Source organism: Choloepus didactylus, chromosome 16 (assembly GCF_015220235.1).
Source record: "Choloepus didactylus isolate mChoDid1 chromosome 16, mChoDid1.pri, whole genome shotgun sequence".
NCBI lineage: Eukaryota > Metazoa > Chordata > Mammalia > Pilosa > Megalonychidae > Choloepus > Choloepus didactylus.
In genome coordinates this window covers 55241278-55262578 of record NC_051322.1, presented here as the reverse complement: position 1 = coordinate 55262578, position 21301 = coordinate 55241278, and the positions used below count along the sequence as shown (strand labels likewise).

At 40.9% G+C, this 21301-nt stretch overlaps 1 protein-coding gene across 4 annotated transcripts in view; it reads right to left on the bottom strand.

Annotated features, from left to right (window-relative positions):
- Positions 1-857: 857 nt before the first annotated feature.
- ZNF521 (zinc finger protein 521) overlaps positions 858-21301 on the bottom strand; it is a 305063-nt gene continuing 284619 nt past the window's right edge. For all 4 annotated transcript variants that reach the window (XM_037806057.1, XM_037806054.1, XM_037806056.1 and 1 more), the window contains one exon: positions 858-1633. In XM_037806057.1, coding sequence (XP_037661985.1) covers positions 1604-1633 — 30 coding nt within the window. In that variant the 3' untranslated portion in view covers positions 858-1603. The remainder of the gene's footprint in view (positions 1634-21301) is intronic.

Genomic DNA, 21301 nt, shown 5'->3' with positions numbered 1-21301 from the left:
TAGTTTCCCCATCACAAAAGTGCCGAGAGGACTCTTCATTGTTTCAGGTTTAAAGATCTGCTTGAGGTTCTGAGAGTTCTAAAAGGGGTCAAAACACTCAGCGTACAATACAAATTTTAAGTATGATTTGGATGAAAGTTGCTCATTCACATTAGGTCTATAATTACCAATTTTGACTAAATATATATTTATCAAGGTTTAACGTATACTTTCCTATTTTTCTTTCTAACCCCTCTCCCCCATTACAACTCCTCCTCCTTCACCATTTTAAGGCAGATTGTGATGAAAACAATCTTCTAGATAGTTCATCAGCCCGTGTGAAGGCTGATGACCAAGTCCCATTATCTCCCCTTGCTGGGGAACCAGGGCCAAGAGGTGAAGCGATTTGGGCAAGGCTGCATTGGAGTCAGTGCCAGAGCTAGAACTAACAGCCGTCTGACTCCCTTTTCTGTGCTTTGTCTTCTGAATGAACAATGCTGCTTCTTAAGTACACATAAGCCAAACTGCCTCTCAAATTGCAGCGATCTACTTGGAGTTCAGATTTGCACAGCATGACACGAATTGGGCTGCAAATTATGCAGAAAACAGCCATCACATCCATCTGTGATGTCAGAAATCTCAAGTACAATGTGACCTGTTAGCATCTACCAGCATAGAAGTACACAGGCCTGACTCCTTCCCTCTGGGGCACGATGGATATGGCCACATTTGGCCCCGTGTGCAAAGGTTAAATATGATGGAGGTTATGCCTGTGATATGCTCGAGAGCAGCTTTCATGTCCAAGGGTGCAGGCAATTAGATTTTTTTAATGGTAGAGTAACAAGAGAAAGAAAAAAACACACAAATACACTCATACCTAATGGTAAACTGAATTTATTTCCTCTTGGAAAACAATTCCAGTAATCTCCAGGTTCAGACCGCAGAGTAAACATTAATAACAGTAACATACAGGTTAGTTCAACTGATTCAAGAATTTGGCCGTGGGAAATCATTAAGGAAAACCTTGAACACTCAAAGCTTCAAATGTATCCAGGAAAAGAAATTTGTTGACAGTCTACTTAACAACTATTGCATATATGGTGGTGCTACCTGTCACTTCGCAAGGCTTACAAATATATATACGGGCCTTATCCAGCTGTGGATTTGCAAGAATCTTCAACAATAAAAAATAGTCTTGGATTTAACCGTTGATATAGCAAAAGAGAAATTCTAGGCTTAAGGGTAAATAAAAGGAAGTCCAAACGGCGTCGAATGTGTTAACATAGTTTATCTGTCTTCCTTGAAAATACTTTCTCTTAAGCCTTTTTACTCACTTTTTTTTTCTTTAATCTTGCCTGAATAGGGCCCAAGTCCACTTGTCTTTATAAGACCATTTTAGTATCAGACGACATAATACATGTGCAACACTTTATATACAAGGAGTCTATCCGGTGCTCAAAAGTTCAAACACATGAACATCCAACAGTTTTGATAATACAAGTTTTATGGTACAATACAATGTTTCTGAATAATATACATTAACAATGAAAGTTTCGTGCAAAGAGTAAAACATGTTCCCTTTTTGTGCCACAAAATTAATTCTCCTTGAGAGATCGTCCTTGCACTAACTGCTGTGTTGGGTCATCGTGTGATTCTGTGAAAAAGAAAGAGGGAGAAGAAAACCGTGATTTTATTTTCATTGGACCAAGCATAGGTCAATGCTGATTGATGTATAATGACATGAAAAATGTGTTTCTGCATACTGATGAATAGGTGCTCATGGGTACCCTAACAAAGTACCCCAACTCCCCACAGCCCCCAGGGAGGCTCACACTGAACCTGAATGGGAGCAGGGGGAATGGAGCAAGGCGAGGAGCCTATGCAAGATGAGCAGAAATGACTGTATCTTTCCTTCTCTCTGCCCCTGCTCATGCCTTCTCCAAATACCCTCCTGCCCTCCACCATCCCTTTTTATCAAAATATGATCCATTGTTCAAGGGCTGGGATAGCACTGCTTTAAGTTTCATTTATCTGTGCATTATTTCTACTGATTATATGTGCTTCTGTTTTATGCCTTCACTATCAGATTGAGAATGTCTTGAAAGCGGGGGCTCTGGCTGTCCCTGAATATGTACTTCAAAGGCTAATGCTACCTGGCCAACAAGTGACAAAGGGGACAGGCGGCACTGCTGGCCGCTTTCCTGAGGGCAGGCCCAGGGCTGGTCATAACGTGATTCAGGGGCAGATCACAGTGGCCTTGCAAGGACTCTCCTCTTGTCCCTGGATGCTCTTTCCCCCACTGATGCAGCCTTTGCTCCAGCTTGGTAGTCTCCTCTTCGTCCACACCAGCATGCGGTGAACAACCTTTCTAAACTTTGAGACGGGAAGTAGGATACCTGGGGAATTTAGGACTAGAAGCCAGGCCTGAGCGGGGAACATTGGGTCTGAAGGACGGCCACTCAGGGCATTCATTTGGGGCATGAGCCAGGAGATGGCCTGATTCCTCCCTCCCACCTTTGCACGCTCCCTGCCCCACCTCATTCTCCACCCCACCCATCTCTTCTGGTCAAAATCCTCCATGCTCATCCCATCTAAAACTGATTTTTCCCTTCTCTGACTTCCTACTGCACTTTACACTTCTCATATTGCACACACCTTATATCTTGCCTTGTGGTTATTTGCAGACATGTCTGATGTCCATTCACTTATTCATTCTTTCTCAAGCATCTTTTGAACACCGGCATCACCTCATGGCATGGTGTACAGAATCACAGTGCTGGATAAAGAGGATCTGCCTAACTGAATGACTCACTGACCAGGCAAGGGCTACTGAAAAGAAAAGGGATGGTCCTTGCCTTCAAAGCGCTCAGTTTAAAGACAAAAGCCATGGAGGCACATACTGGTAAGGTGAGGATTCTTATTAGAAACTAAATGTCATGGCTATACCTAAATCAGCCCTACCTTTGGAGAAGGCTTTTTAGGGGAGGTGACACATTGACATTTTAGTTGGGCCTGGAAACAAGAGAAGGCAGTTGGGATGTAGGGAGGGCACTATAGGCCAAAAGACCCACACATGGGTCTCTGAACTGAAGCAAGAATATGCTTCAAGATGGCAGCGTGCAACACTTCAGGGCTCCACCGCCTGGCAGAAGCTTTGAACAACCAGCAAGAGCTGGCAGGAACATCTCTCTCAAAGCTCCAGAAAACAGTTAAAAGATGGTAGTAATGGGGTGAGGGCTGAATCAAGAAAACGGTTATTTAAAGAGGTAGGATCTAGTGGCTCCATGGCTGGCCCTACCCCCAACCCTCACCAGCTTCACGTGGAGTCAGCCCTTGCTCCTAGGGTGGATCTCTGGTCCCAGCTCTGGAGGAAGCAGAGTAACCCCTGTGTACACAATGGGAGCATGTGTGTCTGTCCCAGTCTGTCTGGTGGTGGCTTGAGGGACTCGCTGTCCCAGAATTTGCCCTGTGTGTAGCAGGCAGCACCCAGAGCTCTCCTACAGAAGATTGTGAGAGATGAGTCAAGTCATACTGCCTGGGGCAAGGGACTGCCGGCTGTAGGACACACAGTGTGGTGACCAAGACCACAAGAAAACTGTTCTCTAGGGAAGAGGAGGATTTTCAGAACCATGTAACAGGGAAATTCCTAGGGCCACCTGAACATGCCCAAAGCAACACAAATGCACAAAAAAGTTCAGGGAGACTCCTACACTTTGGACTGGAGCTAGTCTCTAAACTACTGTATGGATGTGTCTTGAGGAGAATGTGCATGGGTCAATCTGCAAAGACTAGGAAAGGTGCTTCCTTTTTTCCCTTCTTTTTGTTGGCTCCTAGCATTCAAGAAAAGCTCAGTCATAATACTAGTTGGATACAGGCTTAAGGAACAGAAGCCTCAAGTCTAAATTTCAGTTATTAACACTTTAAAGTATCCAAATGTCCGGGTTTCAGCAAAAGATTACAAAGCATAGAAAGAAACAGAAAGCAATGGCCCAGGCAAGGAGAAAATTAAGAGCATTAGAAACCATCAGTGAAGAGGACCAGACCGGGGATATACCAAAGACTTTAAAATAAAGGTGATAAATATGCTTAAAGAGCTAAAGGAAAACATGGACAAGAACTAAAGGAAACCAGGAAAATGACAGTTGAACACAGAATATCAACTGAGAGATGGAAATAATGAAAAGGAACCAAACAGAACTGAAGACCACAATAACAGAAATTTAAAAATCCCTAGAGGGTTCAACAGCAGACTGGAACTGGCTGAAGAAAGAATCAGAACATGAAGATAAGAAAATTGAAATCCTACTGTCTGAGGAACAAAAGGAAGAAGACTGAAGAAAAGTGAACAGAGTCTGAGGAACCTGTGGGACACCATCAAGCACACCAAAATACATGGTGTGGGGGCCCCAGCAGGAGAAGAAGAGAAAGGGGCAGAGAGAATATTCAAAGATATAATGGCTGTAAACTTCCCGAATTTGATGAAATATAATAATACACACATTCACGATGCTCAATGAACTCCAAACAAGATAAATCCAAATAGACCCACAGTGCGTCATACTATAATCAAACTGCTGAATTTCAAAAATAGAGAAATCTGAAAGCAGCTAGAGAAGTCACGTACAAGGGTGTCTCAATAAGATTAAATGCTGACTTCTTATTCGAAACCATGGAGGCAAGAAGGCAGTGGCATGACATATTTAAAGTACTGAAAGCAAAGAATTGCCAACCAAGAATTCTATATCTGGCAAAACTGTCTTTCAAAAACGAGGGAGAGATTAAGACATTCCCAGAAAGACAAAAGCTGAGGGAGAGCACAACCACACAAATGGTCCTACCTGAGATGTTAAAGAGATGCTTAGAAGGGTTCTGAAGGTGAAAGGAAAGAACAATAGACAATAGATGAAGCTGCATGAAAAAATAAAGATGTACATGGACAAATATAAATGCCAGTACTATTGTATTCTTGGTTTGTGACTCCACTTTTTCCTTTCTAAAAGGCAAATGCATACAATATAATGATAAATCAATTGTTGGGGATTCATAATTTATAAACATGCAATTTGTGAAAAGAACTACATAAAGGTGGAGGGATGGAGAAGTATAGGAAAATAATTTGTGTAAACTATTCAAGTTAAGTTGGTATCAAAGCAAAGGAGATTGTTACAGATTTAGGGTGTTAAATTTAAGCCACATGGTAAGTATATGGAAAATATTGGAGAATATGTATGCTCAGAAACAGAAATTAGAATACAGATCGCAGGGTCAGGGGGCAGGGGGAATGGGGAATTAATGTGTAAAGGAGGTAGGGTTTCTTTTTGGGGTGATGGAAAAGTTTAAATAATGGAAGGTGGGGATGATATCTTAATATTATGGATATTATTAAGCCTGTTGAATGGTATGCTTGGGAGTGGTTGAGTTGGGAAAGTTTATATCATATACATCTTCCCACAATTAATTAAAGAAAAAAAAACAATTAAGAGAAAATGACAATTAAATGGCATACGTGATCTTGGATGGGATCTAACAAGCGAGGAGAAAATGCTCAAAGGGACATTACTGGAACATATGAAAAAATTGGAATATAGACTATAAGCTTTATCTCAATGTTAAATTTCTTAAACTGGACAATTGCACTTAAGGTGATTACATAAGCGAATATACTTGTTCTTAGGAAATGTACATGGCAATACTAAGAGTTAAGTATTTAGGAGTATGATATATACAACTTACACTCAAGTGTTCAGAAAATGGATTGACAGAAGATAGAAACATAGATAGATAGACAGACAGAATGATATGGCAAATGTGGTAAAATATTATAATTGGTGGATCTGGGTACTCGTGGGGAGGGCAAGGGTATATTGGAGTTTTCTGTATGGGGTTTGTATTATTTTTGTAACTGTCCTGTCAATTTGAACGTAGTTCAAAATAAACAGTTTTTTTTAAAGACTATGCAAGGTATGTTCGTGGACCTGCAGGGTGTTCATATTGGCTAGAGTCTTCTAGGGTGTTGTGAAGCAAGAGGACTGATGAGAAAGGAGGGTGGAAGGTGGTTTGGGGCCAGATTTTGAAGAGCTTTACGCACCTTGAGAAGGAGTTCAGACTTTGTCTTCAGGTGAAGAGAAGCCAGAGAAGCTTGTTGAGCAGAAGGCTCAGTCTTAGGGATCTTTTTTGTTACCTTTTCATCCCCCAGAGCACCCAGCAAAATATCTGCCTTGACACAGGTGCTCAGTGAATTTGGGGTGAATGAGTGGGGGACTGGGTGCCCGACTGGGGCTGAGCAGACTGCCGGAGAAACTGGGGGGACTGGGCAGGGGCTCAGATCTCTGATCCTGACATCAAACTTAGCTCGGTTTTGAAGAAGACTAATGTCAAATGATAATGACAAGGAGCATTATTTTTACACTCCCTTAGGTGAAACAGATCTATTATTACCTCAGTGAAAGAAAAACTGGATTTCTCTCTTCTTGATAGTACTAGACTCAAAGTACTTACAGGAGCAAACTATTTTTATGCCAGCTCTTTTTTTCTTTACACTGATTTTAAATACTTTTGAAAATTATTTTTTAACAATAGGTGGGGAGAAAGGGTAATTGAAATACTGAGGAGACTACACAACTTTCTTATCTCCTTAAAGATCAATGCAATTATGATCAGAGAGAGTATAAACAACAAAAAAGTTCAATTACTCAAAATGTACTTTCTAAGCTTTCTCAAGCTTATGTTGTCTCATAGGGTCAAGTCAGGTTTTATAGAATGGTATTTTATTTTTTAAAAATTGCCAAAAGATAAAGAAATCTAAAAAGGCTATGATAATCATTACTGAAATGACAGAATGTGGACACAAGGATGGATGACTTCTTTTTTACCATAATCAAAGTGAAAAATCAATCTAATGAACATTATTGTTACGCATTTGTGATGGACACTCCAAACTCAATAGGATTCTAGGGAGTAAAAAGGAAGATATATTGCCATCTCTCCAATATTTTTAAAGGTGCCTATATGGAAATACTGCAAAACAAGAGCCTAAAAACCTGCCCATGATAGTTGGCAATAGTTGCATATTAGATGCTTCCAACCTAAGCCAAAGCCTCTAGGTCTCTGCAGAGGTGCAAAGAGAGGAACAAATACATATAAATCACCTGTTGCAATAGACTGAAGTCATTTCTATAAAGAATCATGTTTTGCATATTAAGAGAGAAGATAAATCATTTGAAAGGACAAAAGAATGGCTTGTGAAATACAAGCTTATATAAAAATATAAATAGCCCCACAGCGTGTAACCTCAAAATGAGAAGTCTGGCATGAAAAATGATACGGGCAAAAAGTCTTCTTTGGTGTGGAGATGCCTGCATCCTGTTTAGATCACTTACTCTCACTTTTTTTCCTTCTTACATTCTAACCCAACTAAGGGCTATAACAGCCCGGATGTGCCCATCATTGGCAGTGATTCTCAAAGTGGGAATGGGGCATTTCTTAGAAGGATCTTGGGAAATGGTCGTATTTCCTTTAAAAAAAAACAAAAAACAAAAAACAAACAAAAAAACCCAGATGATTCTGGTACAATCCTCAAGGGCTTGCCTCTCTTTTTTTTCATCACCTTGGAGGATCACTGAGGATGTGTCTGTTCTCCTCTCCCACTCCATATGCAGAGTCGATTGAAAATTCAAATAGCTTGACTTCATTTCTGGAGGAAGGAATAGAATGTCTGAGCTGCAAGGTTATTCAATCACTTTTAGGTACTGGAGAGAACAGATGTGAAGCCCTAGTCTCCAACGTTGACTCAAGTTCCACTGACAAGAGAGTATTCAGTTTTTTGTTCTTTGTTTTTTTTTAATTGTAGACATTTCTTTAGAGACAGACAAAGCAGCAAGTGGCAAAGATGAGACAACAAGAGCACTAAGCAAAAAGCGAGGGGAGGATGTGAAGCTCGGTTTGCTCTTGCCCTGGCTACATGCCACACCACAAAGTCAGTCCTGAGACGCCGAAGACATAAATGTGTAAGAGCAGAAAGTAGAAAAACGCTGCCAGGCCATCAGCAAGCAGCCTTCTCAGAGTAGGAGTCTGCAGCTCTTTAGGTCCGGAGGAAACCACCACACTAGAACAAAGCAGTGGGTAATCTCACCAATTTTACACAGCAATTCACAGTCCCCAAAGTGCTTTAATGCAATGACAGGCTATGAGAAAAAATATCTGTTCCAATGAAGGGAAAGTGTTTTACATAATCGAGAAGTACATCAGTGCAACATCGATGAAGGTGGGGGGTGATGAAAGAAAAGGAAGTAGGAAGAGAAGAAAACTTCTGTAATCCCACAGAGAGCCATATTCTACTCTGCAAAAAGCCATCTCCTGGAGACCCCATGTCTAAGTAACTGAAAATTGCAAACCATTAATCCCAGTTATGAACAGTTGTTTTTCACGAGGGGGGTTTGTGTTAAAAAAAAATCAAATCAACAACACACCTTAAAGCTTAAAAGAAGATCCATCTAGGTATGATACCTTAAGAGCGAGGTTTCAAAAACACTCTTTCCTGGAACGGCTGCATTTGGATGGCGAGTGCTCCCTATTTTTTTCTCTATAAACGTAAAACTAAACTTAGAAAGCTAAAAAACAGATGAGGACTTAAAAAATTCCCTTCTAGCACTACACATTTCTTTAAAATATGAATATGAGATGCCTTTCATTTTACAAGGCTGGAATTCTCATTTTGGGCTTGGCACTCTAACAGATGATTAATTCAGCCTCCTTTCTGAAAGCTGACCACATTTACTGGTCAAATGGTTTAATCCTACTTAAAATGCAATCCAAGAAAAATATTTTTAAATAAAAATAAAAACCCACGATCTCCTGAAAATGTTCACCTTGGCTAAGCAATCTGAGTTTCCTACAATCTAGATGTGAATTTGAATACTTGTCACTATAACAACGATGGACTTATGCTTTGGAGGAGAGCCAGGGGAATCTACCTTCCAAGGGTTGAAAAATTACGCTCCCACCCCAAAAGCTGTGCCCACAGACTGCCCTCACTTTTCCAATTCTTTGGCAGACGACTTCTCATCTGGGCTTTGGAACCGTTTGGCATCGGCAAAATGTTAAGTAGCAGTGGTAACAAAAATAAAAACAGTGTTTAAATGGAAGTTTTGTCACATCTGTTGATTCAAAGATGTTTATCCTTTTTGCCATGACCTATCTATTTATAACCCCTTGTCTGAAATTCTAAGGAGCTTTCAAAACTAGGAAAAAGAGCCAGCATGCTATTTTAAATAGGAACGAATATATATATATATATATATATATATATATATTTACATAACACAAGCTCTCCATTAATTCACCATCCATTAGCATCCCGAATTTAAACTGCCATTGTATTCAATTTAAATGAGATGTTTTCCAACTAGATGAAATAGCAGGCAATTGTGGCTCAGAAACAATGCAAGGCGGAAAAAAGAAAGAAATACAAAGATTAAATGTGGCTGCTTTTTTCAACAGATGGTGACAGCCCATGGCAGCATGTTTTTTCTTTAGTTGAAGAACGCAAACATCAGTAATCAATCATCACTGATTAACAAATTAGATTACCATTCCTTTTACCACTTGGGTTGGACTTCTATCTGCAAACATTGTGGAAAATCTGTATGTTCCTATTTTTCTGAAAGCTTATTCCAGTGCACATCCAGTCATGCAGTTACTGGCTGCAAACGGAATTCTCCATTGCAGTCAACCTTTAAGCACTACTGCTTATTTATTTATTTATTTATTTATTTATTTATTCATTTATTTATTATAAACAAAAGCAATTGGTTTCCAACAGGCTGGATAATAAGTCTTTTGACCTGCATTTTTCTTTGACCCATTAAGGTCACCCCTGTGTTCGGGCATAGAGCTGACTTAGGAAATGCCTGCAAGTCCTATTTCATCTCCTGCCCACTCAAAATAAAGCTTTCTTTAAATGTGTCTGTACGGGTCCCTGAAGGCCAAAGAGCCATCCCTGTAGTGGGTGATGGAGGGACAGAAGCTTCTGCCTTTATTAATGAATACAGACCATTATGAGTCTGGCTGGCTCCTTCCCTGTTCCCAGAAGCATATACTGTACGTGACTTAAAATGCTAGAATATTGACACAAAGCGAGCTGGGCACCCCTAAGGAAAATTACTCCTTGGATATAATGTAGGCTCGTAACAGCTATTAGAGTACAAAATAAAACCCTCCGGGATCAAACTGACATATACCGCATTCTGCCTAGTCCTCAAACATTAGAAGAATTTCTTTGTGAAGGCATTCTCAAGGACAGCATTAAACTGACTTTTGTAGCAATCTGCAACAGCTTTTTGGTTTAGAGCTTTTAGTACTAAATCTCTGGTTTGAATCAATATAAGTACTATATCTTCTACGTTAATCAATACATTTGGTTCAATACATGTTCTATTAAATTATACTTTCTAATCAAGATTTCTACATTTCCACCCCCTCTCTTTTCCATTCCCAACTTCTTTTGCTAGTAAAATGATTTTAGAAGTGTATACCGCTAATGATGATGGGACCTGAGGGTTATTTCCCCTGTAAGTTAGGGAAGAAATAGTCACTACGGCAAATGATAAACTTTAAACATCTTAATAAGTTACCAGGATGTAACACAATACAAAAGTACTCGTAGTTTTAAATTAATTAACAGTGAACTGGCACAGCACTGGAGGTGCCATCAGGAATGTTCTAAATATTACACTAAAGATCCAACCCAAAGTACCATTTAGAGCTCATTTTGCCACTCAACCCCCCAAATTTCTACTACCCACCAATGATACACTTCATGGCTGGAGAAATCTTGGGTAACTGTGTTTGTGTTCTCCTGGACCTTCAGCTGGTAAACATCAGGACCATATATGTAGATATGTGCATTTTTTGTGAGATGTTATATTTTAATGAATCTCCTTTAAAAGGCAAATACATGGTATTTTCCTAAAGTGCTCTGAGATTTAAAAAGTGGATTTTTCCCAGTCAAGGAAGTTGAGTTGTAATTTTTACTTTTGTGGAATTTACTAGAATGAAGCTCTATTCTTTTATTTTGACATAGCAATGACATTTCAGAAACTCTCTGTCATGATATGCCTTTGCCCCTCTCTTTAATGCCATAAATGTTACATTTATGATCATGTTTGCACTGACAGAATTTCCCTTTTTATTTTTTCATATGGTAATGTCATCACCATGAATTTACAGACACACTGATGCATTTTCTTTTGACATTTAACAGTTTACATGGGCTTGGGCTGACATCTCAAAGCATTTTCTGGATGACACTAAGCTATATTAAAGCGAAAGGTGAAATGGCATCATCAGAAGTGATCAGAAAAATACAACATATTAAAGACAGAAAAGGACTATTAGGTTATTTAGTTTGTTCCCTTGCAGGAACAGAATTGTTTTATAAAGTTTACACTCCAGGCCAGTTTTAAATGATTCTGGCAATGAAACTCCCATGGGAAATGATTTCACATTCTAATAAACCTCTCTGAAGGACACATTTATTTTTTGTTCTCTGGACATCCATGCTAAATAAGTCTAGAAAAGGGTGATCTGACATAACCCTGAAGCATGTGGTTATTAGCATGTTCAGGAGTTTATGTTCAGAAGTTCTCACCATGTATCACTAATATAAAGTTCTTCTATCTCATCCAAAGTAACCCAAAAGACAATCAAGTAAGCGATTTCCCAGTCATTATACAAAATATATATATCATTCAATTGCATGGTTCTAGAGAGGAGCCTGAGAGTTAAACAGATTCTAGAAGGACAGTGGAGCTTGACTTGCAGCAGTTTCCCAATCTCAGTGTTACTGACACTTTGGGCAGGATAATTCTTTGTTCTGGAGGGACATCTTGTGCATTGTAGGATGTTTTGCAGCATCCCTGGTCTCTATCAACTACATACCAGTGACACACTCCCAGCTGCAACAATTAGAATGCTCTCCAGACATTGCTACATAACTCCTGGGGTGGAAAATTCGCACCCAAAATGAGGACCACTGAATTACAATATTAGAAAAACATTTGCAGGTGAATAAACGAAAGCTTGGAGATGAGGGAGACTTCTACACTCAAAGCGTACGAAAAACTGATCTAAAGAGGAAGGAGAAATGTTGGTCTGTAAAGTGGTACCAACTTGGAGGTCTTGTTATTGATAGGCTTTCCAGTGGTTAAATGGTATTAGATGGAATTAGATGTCAGGAACAGGAATAAGTAGGTATGGGGAAGATACCTAATTGCTTTGAATTTACTTTGTAATAAAAACACATTGAACTTGTTATGCTCTGCTTGAGTATGCGACTGAGTCTTCAGCCTAAGAGGTATGCCCATTATCAAATTAGAAAAACAAAAGCATAGCAAAATGGATACATATATACATCATGGAACTGTACTGCAAAGCATTTTAAAATACAGTTGGGTGCAAGTGGGCAATTGTTGAGAAATTGTGGGAAGGATTCTCTGGGATATATAATAAATAACCTTGTTTGTTAGAGAACTGAGTCTCTTCAGGAATGTTCCCTCATTCAGCAACTTACTAAGACCTGCGCACCTTCAATAAACAAAGGTGCTACACTGCAGTTGCAATTAATCAATGCGGCTTTAGGAATATTGGTAATCAAATAAGTTATAAAAACACAAATATTAAACTTGGGAAATTAATATTTAGGTTATAGAAACAACTATTTACTTTGAAAGAACTGCAGAACAACCATGGTCAATTTGCTGGTATAGATTAATATCAGGAGATAACAACACCTAAAAGGAATGCAACAGAGACCCAAAGGGCTGGCTTCAGAGCTGGGAGGGACCCAGCTACATCCAGTCCAGAATCTCATTTTATAGATGAAGAACTTAAGCCCCAGGGAGTTTAAGCACATTTTCAAGGTCTTATGGCTAGTCCAGTGGCTGGGCTGGCTTCAGTCACGGAGCAACTGTTGAGTGGAACCGGTGGCTTATGGGCTGGGCACCTGGGCCTGCTGCAGAGATGAAAGAGATCTTATGGCACATCCCCTCCACTGGTAGAGACATGACTACGGACCACAGAGAAAAGGCCCCTACCTCTCCTGAGAGACTCTGGCTTAGTACTCAGGAGGCACACCTGGCACTGCTGAGATGAGGCGGTGGTAAATAGGGAGTGAAGGGCTACAGAGGTAGAGAAGGGCACGTGTTGGGAATGGCAAGTCATTTGGTGGATGCTGAAGATCCATCAAACTGGGCAGGGAGGTGAGCAGTCAGTTTCAGGAAGGGCCCATTTTCACTACAGGCGTTCTTTTGTACATCAAACTGTGCTAGAAAAGTCCACTGAGGTTAACAGTGTAGTGCAAATGCCCACCTAATTACCAGCCTTTGTCTACCGTGAGGCTTCAAGCAACTGGAGTAAAGACTAATTATTTAAATAACGCAATGCCCAAGTTGCCAATGTAGAACAATGTCTAGTATCTTAACAACGAAACATTATGCAGGAATAAAGCCAGCCCGAGTTCAAGAAGGACCAATCCTGCTGATGAGTCATATATGGGAAGTGTTAACATAGAAACAGTTTCAGTTTTCATTAAGAACTTAAAAACAGCAATAAAATTTCAGTCACTAGCTGACCCCTATCTGTTCTGCTCATGACAGTCTTAAATTTTTTCCATTTTGGAACTGACAACAGCATGTACTATCTACTACATTGAGGGGGGAAAAAAAAAGGACTGAACTGGAAGAACAGGCTAAAAAAGATCAAACCAGTCACTGGGAAATATAGTAAAAGTCTAAAACTTATTTTTAAAAGAAAACAACAAATTGAGAGACTAGCTTAGATATGCAAGGAGTCAACAGAAAATTTAAATCAAAGTATACAAAGCCAGCAAAAGTGGAAGAGAAGCTGGAGCTTACAGATTCTGTTCAGAGCTGGAATTGCAGGATTCCAGCGTAATGTGGGACAGAATGCTTTGATAGGGAACACAGTCTAATAAGATATTCAGGGATTAAGTCAGTGCTCCACAGACAGATGTGTCCATGTGCCAGTTGTTGCTAAGCTTTAATTTTTTTTCCCCCTGTAATGTTTAATTTATCACACTGGTGCTTTCTAAACTAGAACATCTGTAAACAAGGTTAAGAATGACCTCCTTCCAATTTTACATCCACGAACATTGCTCCTTCTTCGTGCTCTAATTTTAGATACCTTAAAGAGAAATAAATCTGTGGAAGGAAGAAAAAAAAAGCCTTATGTGAACTGTAATGTGTTCATCTTGGGCGAATAAAAATTTCCTCTCGGCCTGGCTCTCTGTGCTCACAACGGACTCTCATTGCACAAGTCATATCCAGGCATCCCCTTTCCAGTCAAACATAAACAAACTTCGGCTCAATATTTAGCAGCCTTGTGCAGTAATTAGTGGCAAATCATGCGAGCTTAAATTGATAATTGCTCAGAAATGTTCTCTTGCAAATATGACAAATTTCCCGCTCCTCCCTTTTCTCGTAGATTTTGAATCTCAGAAGCGGTTTTTTTTTTTAGAGGATTTACTTAGTGAAATTAATCAAAGTCACATTATTGGGCCCTGGATCTTGTGGCCAAGTTGGGTTGTTTTGCTGTCAGCTGTTAAGATTCCACTGGCATTACTTACTTAACTTCCACTTTTGAAATCCACTGAAATTTAAAGTGATGTACCTGAAAGCTGTTGGAGCAGGGCATTGATTTAAAAACTGACTGGCAGGTTTAGGATTTAAACTCTGGTCCTCCAGTTTCAAAAGGTCATCAGATTAGAATGGAAGAAGCACAAGGAGTTGTAATTTATATTCAAAGGGTAACCTTTGTGGGGGAGGGAGAAGGAGGGAGCAAGGGCTCTTTCTGCTTTTCCACTTGACATGGACAAGGATTTCCTTCCGCATAATTCCAATTACTGTGAAAAAGAGTTTATTGAACTTGGACAAAAAGCAAAAGAAATGCCACTTCCTTGTACTGTATTATGTCTTTTATTAAAAACCCCTGCTGCACTCTCTAGGAGGTAAACTCACATTAAGAGTAAGTCAAACATGTTATAAATCATTAAGAATAACAGAAAAACATCTTTCTGCATCGGAAGCAACCAAGGACTTGTTTATCTGGGCAATTGCTTTAGTAAATATACATAAAAATAAAACTGTGAAAGGACAGTGTATAACTAAACTGTATGGTGTGGTATGAGCCATCACCCTGAGTGTGTGTGTGTGTGTGTGTGCACACGTGTGCATACGTGCACTTCCATGCTTAAACATGTCAAAGAGTGCTATGGAGAGGGAAAAGAGTTACTCTCATTTGTGGCTTCTACTGGTAAAATCCTTAGCGTATGTATGTGGATGGCCGGAATCCTTTTATCATTCTGTCCTTCAGGGCATGTATTTGTGCATGGAGAATGCAATTAGAAGGAGCCTCAAGTAGCCTTTGTTTTAAACTCCTAAGAAAGTCCTTTTAAAATGCAAATATTTCACAGGCCCAATTCTACTTGGGTTCCTCTAAAGTTAAATAGAAAATCCTGCTTTGGAGTGAGGAGAAAAAAATTCTCTCTCAAATTTGGTGTTCTTCTTGTTCGCTTTCTTTCTTTCTCCACCTTTCTCTGTATGTTTTTGTGCATGGTAGACAGTATCGGGTTCTCTTTTTTAAACGAGCCCCCAAAATCTTCCCTGTTTATTAAAGTTCTCACAGGCACACAGAGAAGGATTCAGGAATCCTTACTTACGCTACAAAGGACCTCTTCAAGTCTTAAGATATATTTGTTTTCTCTCTTATCCACTGCCTCCTCTTGCTTTAAAATCTTCCAGACCTTAAAATGGCAGGGCTGCCCTTCACCCCCACCCCGTCCAAGGAGCACCCCCACTTGCTTCAGAAACCCAACACATGGAGCCCCCATTCTCCTCTCACCTTCTGGGCAGCTTTTTGGCTTTGCTTCTAGGTCTCTGCAGGACAGTTTCCTCACCCCTCGTGGTGCACAGCCCTACTCTTAAGACAGCCCTTAAATTCCCCCACACAAAGATGTGCCGTAGCTATGGTGGGAGTAATCTATAACCCTCACATTCTTACATAATTTGGTACTCCAAGTTAATTTTAATTCATTACAATAAAGCAATATAATTTTTTTTAACTCTCTGTAACGTAAGTATTTAACATGGTCCTGGAAGAAAGGCTGTCTAGACTAACAGGGCCAGGCGGCAGGCAGGGCGCACTCTCATGCAAATTCAAAGGTAAGTGGTAAACAAGTACACACTGCAACACTGGCATGTATGCAGGGGTGGGCAACGGGAGGCCTCATTCTAATCAGTCCTCAAAGGAACCTGCCATACAGAAGTGGCACTTATTCTAATTTAAAGCCCTCATGCCTGCTTCCGTGTTGCAAAATTTATAAAAGAATAACTTCATTAAACCGCCTGGCACTTCAAACACAAATGCAAACCCAGCCACAACACAGAAGGAGCTGGACAAGAAGAAGAGAACTATTCCCGGAGAGTTGTTAGCTCAGATGTTATTTAAAGTCTGCATTTTGGGGGTGCTTCTCTCTCTGGCCAGGGGATTTGCAGCACAACTTTTCTCTTCACCGAAGACCTTGGCCCCACGGCTCTTACTCCTGTCATGGGGCTTGCTGCTACTGTGATTCTGTTGAATAACACTGAAAATCCTTTAACGCGGTTCTGCAAGCCACGTCACGTGCACAAATACATCTGGCGGTGCGTAAATGGACGCTATTCACTGTGCCTTTTCTGCTCTGCAGAGACCGATTCTGAACATACCCCTAACACGGTCCCCATTTCCATGGCCATATATTTCAGACTCGAGCAAGTTGCTGAAAAACTAATGTAAAAAAAAAAAAATTGTTCCTTAAACCCAACACTCAAGGAAGCAAGCAAAAAAGTAAGGGTTAAGTAGAAACAGTCTGCTGAATCCATGTATGGCACTGGAGAAAACTTGCTGTCACATCCTAAAACCCACACTTTTAAGGAAACTACTTTTTCTCCCCTGAATCAAAGAATCAAAGGAATGCTACAGTGAAATAACTTCAGGCTAGATTTCGAAGTTACAATGCGGTTTGTGTCAGAACACACATCATTTCAGGGTAGACTGTCAGCATATTTCTCGAAACCATTTTTTGGGGGAATGCAATGAAAAGACAAATCTAGAAGGCTGTTCAAAAGCTCTAAGCCTCCGAGAAAGTACATGTCACACACAAATTGTACTACTCGTTGTGGTCTTGAGTGATTCCAATAACGAATGACTCCTGTTCTGTTCAGTATTTCTCTCTCATCACCCAAATACAAATGTGCGCTACGATTTTGCTTCAAAGAGAAGATAGGATAAGCACTTAAAAACCTTGACAATGGTAATCCATGGACAGATAAGGTGAATAAAAGGTGAGTCTCTGCCAGGGCTGTAAAAAGCAAATTGCCTTATCCCTAATTGTCTTTCACAATTTTGGAGGGGGTCAGAGGAGAGAGCTGTCGTGGGATGTTGGATACCCACCTCAGGCTAACTGGAAGACAGCAATACAGTAGATGTGAAAATTAAAGTCATCACCAAAAAACGCAGTGTGACGTGATTCTTATTATTCCTAGATAAACAAATATTGAAGCCAGTTATCTCTCTGCCTTACAAATTGTTTCGTGATGCTGAAAGCTTTCTTACAGTCAAATAATGCATCATACTGGTGAAAGTAAGTTTGTTTTCTTTTTCCTCTCCATGAATAAAATAGCGCTAATCAGATGGAATGAATGAGATAATTTAGTTACAGGCAGCCTTTAGTATCTGACATAACATGGATGATTGATCTTGCGGTGTTGGCAATGCATGACTCAAATCTAAATTTAAGGATATTTGTATTCATTCTTGAATCTACTAGAACTATTTTCACTTTTGAAAAGTCACTAAAATAAAACAACACAACTAATGAAACCCAGTGTTTCAAACAGGAGTGAATAAAAGGTTAGCACAGAACCCAGACCGGGAACCTGTGCAGGCCCCCTTAGCATCAGGTAGTGTCTCCTGTACCTGGGCAGGACCTCTGGGCCTGTCTGAGGAGTGCCAAGTGAGAACTTATTTGGTAGACTGAATTTTCCTACAGAAGCATCATGCTGTAAATCCAATCCTGTCCTGTAATAAGAATGGAGTTGTTGTTTTGGCTTTTGGACTTACTTGGCAGGCTGGTGTAAAAAGCAACCCTGGAGTGTCCCAGCAAAATCCTTTAGCGTTTTATCTCTTAAAAACCCGACCATCAACCCTGACCAGAAGGAGAAGCAGCCCTGAAAACGAGGGTCATGTGGCAGGCAAACACAAAAGGGAAGAAAGAAGGAGAGCACTGATATTGAACATATATTTACACTCCTCAGTTCTGTCTTTCCACTTCCCTAGAAAAATCTGCCCCAAGATACTATGGCATGCTGATTGCTATTTGTACTCTGCTACAGACCGTCTCCTATATTCCTTATAAACTTCTCCCAACTCCTCCCTACAGAGCTGACACTCTTTCCTGCAGACGAGTTTCAAATTCTCTACCTTTCTATGAGTCACATCCGCGTGTCCCCACATGGTAGCACAGGCATGAATTTGCTCTTTTCTACTTTCTCTTTCTTTCTTTTAAAGAGAAGGAATGGGGTCTGTGTTTTGATAGGCATCCCTCCAAAGCCTGGGTAAATGTGCGTGTGGTAGGTTTTCAAAAAAGACTCCAATGAAAGGGGGGAATGAGAAATGCTAAACAATGCTGCACAAAGTTGCAGACTGTTCGGCTACAGTCCAGAAAATGAATCCAATTTTTCATTCTGTCATTATAAATATTTCATTGCAAATGGTACTGATTTTCTGCAACTGTGGTTAAGCAAAGGGCCTCTGTGTGAATATTTAAGAAAAAAAAAGGAGGAAGACAAACGAAGGAGGGGAGGGGGAGATTAAAGGTTAGCAACCAATTAATTTCTTACTTTAAATGTAAAAGATTCTGGGAGAAATTCAACAGTGATGTAGTGTGTGACTCAAAGAAGAAAAAAACATTTACTCTGCTCTTCTTCTGACAGTTTCTCATAAAATATCTGCAGTCCATCTATCTTTTAGTACTCCAGGCTCCTCTGGAGAGCAGAAAATGGTGGTTTAAAGCTCACTTCAGTGCCAGTCTGCGGGAGATTGCTTTCCACAGGACCCCTGCTGATGGAGGCCTAGGGGAAGAGGCCCAGGAGTTATTCAATCAGCCCGAGACTCTGGGGCGGCTGGGGGTCCTTTGAGGGCTGATTATAAAGCTGCCCTCCTGTTGCCTGCCTCGGAACAGAACGAAATGAGCAGCCTCTTGCTGGGCAGATTCTGCAAGAAGGAATTTCACCTGTCATGGAGTTTGTCAGAATTTCAGGATTTATCTTGGTGTAAAATTAATAAAATACCAACCAGGATTTCAGGCTGACTACTCAGCTGTGTCATCTCAAAGAGATCTTTCACCCAAGAAAACCTGGACGGCGAGTGGAGCCATTCTTGCCCTTCTTTTTCTTTGGAGGGTGAGCGAGACGATGTGCTAATCCCACCCAAACGTCAGAATGAGATTGTGAACCAATTACACACCAGGCTGAATTGCGTGTGGGTGCTACTGTCTTAATGCACAACCTCTCACCTCCCTGCTGTGGTTCTAAGTCTCTTTGGAATAAGCCTGAGTCTGAAGCATAAAAAGGCCATTTCTGCAGTTTATAACACAGTAGGTCCCCTATGGCATCACATCTGTTAAATTCATATACTGGTATTTCAGGTCTGGATTTGATTTATCTTTTAAAAAGGAGTAGTAACAATGGACTGTGTTAACAGCACATACAGGGAAACAGTACAAATTCATCTTGGGTCAGCAGCCAACAACGTCTTTTGTTTTAACCACACTCCCCTCATGGTCCCTCACCCTCTGAACTGAAAGGCAGAGTCTGGGAGTGGGGAGGGAGTGGGGAAGGGAGGGATGCATCGGGGATGGGGCCAGGAGGGACCCGGCCACCTATTTCTGTGAACCATTGCTGGCTCGGGGATGCAATGAGTTTGGCCGTCTCTGCTTACTCCACTTCAGAAGGTGGCTCACGCCACAAAAATCACCGCAGCTAATTTAAGTTAAGTTCTGAAAAAGTCAGGGTTTGAGCCTTTTGAACTGAGGCTTGGGTAGGCCAGAGGCTATTAGCTCTTTTCCTCTGAGTGGGTGGCAGCCCATCCCAGACAGGGCCAGCATGCAAGGACTGGTTGGGGCTCCGCTGTCTGGCTGGCCCAAGACCGTGGATTGAGTGGGTAAACACTTCTCAGGCCACGGTCTCACTCAGATGCAATTTCCCAGACACTGAGCTCAGGTTCAGAACAGGGTGAACTTGGAGAGCACTGTCCCTGTGTTGCATTCCTGGCCTCCAGCCATGCTCAGGCCACGGGTACCTCTTAGTAATTGGTGATTGGCAGCGCATCTTCAGCTTTCAGAGTCAGAGACTGGTTGAAGGCAATTGCTGCTTCCCTGTCCAGTGGCTAATCAACATTTTCTAAATGAGACATTAAACAACACTGTAATGTCTTCCCTCCCACTCTTCTAGTGAAATCCCAGTCCCGTTTTGGAGAGTAGCTTTACAAAGCAGTAGTAGCCTGAAAATATTAACACCAAGAGATCTCAGGAAAGAGAGTGAGCGAGCGAGCAAGAGTGAGAACACTGGAAAGGGAATGCACAGATGTTGGGAGGGGACCCAGGGTGCTCTCAGCAGGCTTCAGTGGAGATGCATTAACTCCACAGAGGGATAAGGGCTTCCCACCAGTGCTGTCATGAATTATAATTGAGTATGGAGTGAGGCCTCACTGCCTGTCTCACAGCAAATACACTGTTCTATTTTCCCGCACAATCACCTTTCACCCTTATAAACTCAAAGCAAAGCACAGCACACTGCTGACATTTAATGGTATCACAGTAGCCTTTTATATATCTAGAAGGCACACAAACTTAGCAGATGTGCCCAGTGGTGCAAGTCAGATAATTATAAAATTTACGTTTCGGCAATGTAAAAAAAGGAAGCCTTTTAGGGGCGAGTCGGATTTCCAGGGAGAGATGGTCTTTTGCCAGCTGGGAGGCTGTTTCCAAGCAGGAGAGGGCCACGAGAAAAGCAGGCCGTCCAGAACACACTTCTCTGGGTACAAGGAAAAAGCCTCGCTTTTTTTGCAAACCTCCCCCTCCTTCTCCAGGGAAGCAGTTCCTGCCCAGTTAGTTCCCCTGCTCACTCATTCAATGAAGTTATCAATGAAGCAGGCCTGCTATTTTAGGCAGTTGAAAATCTCACCACTTTTAAAGGACTCGTTTACTCTG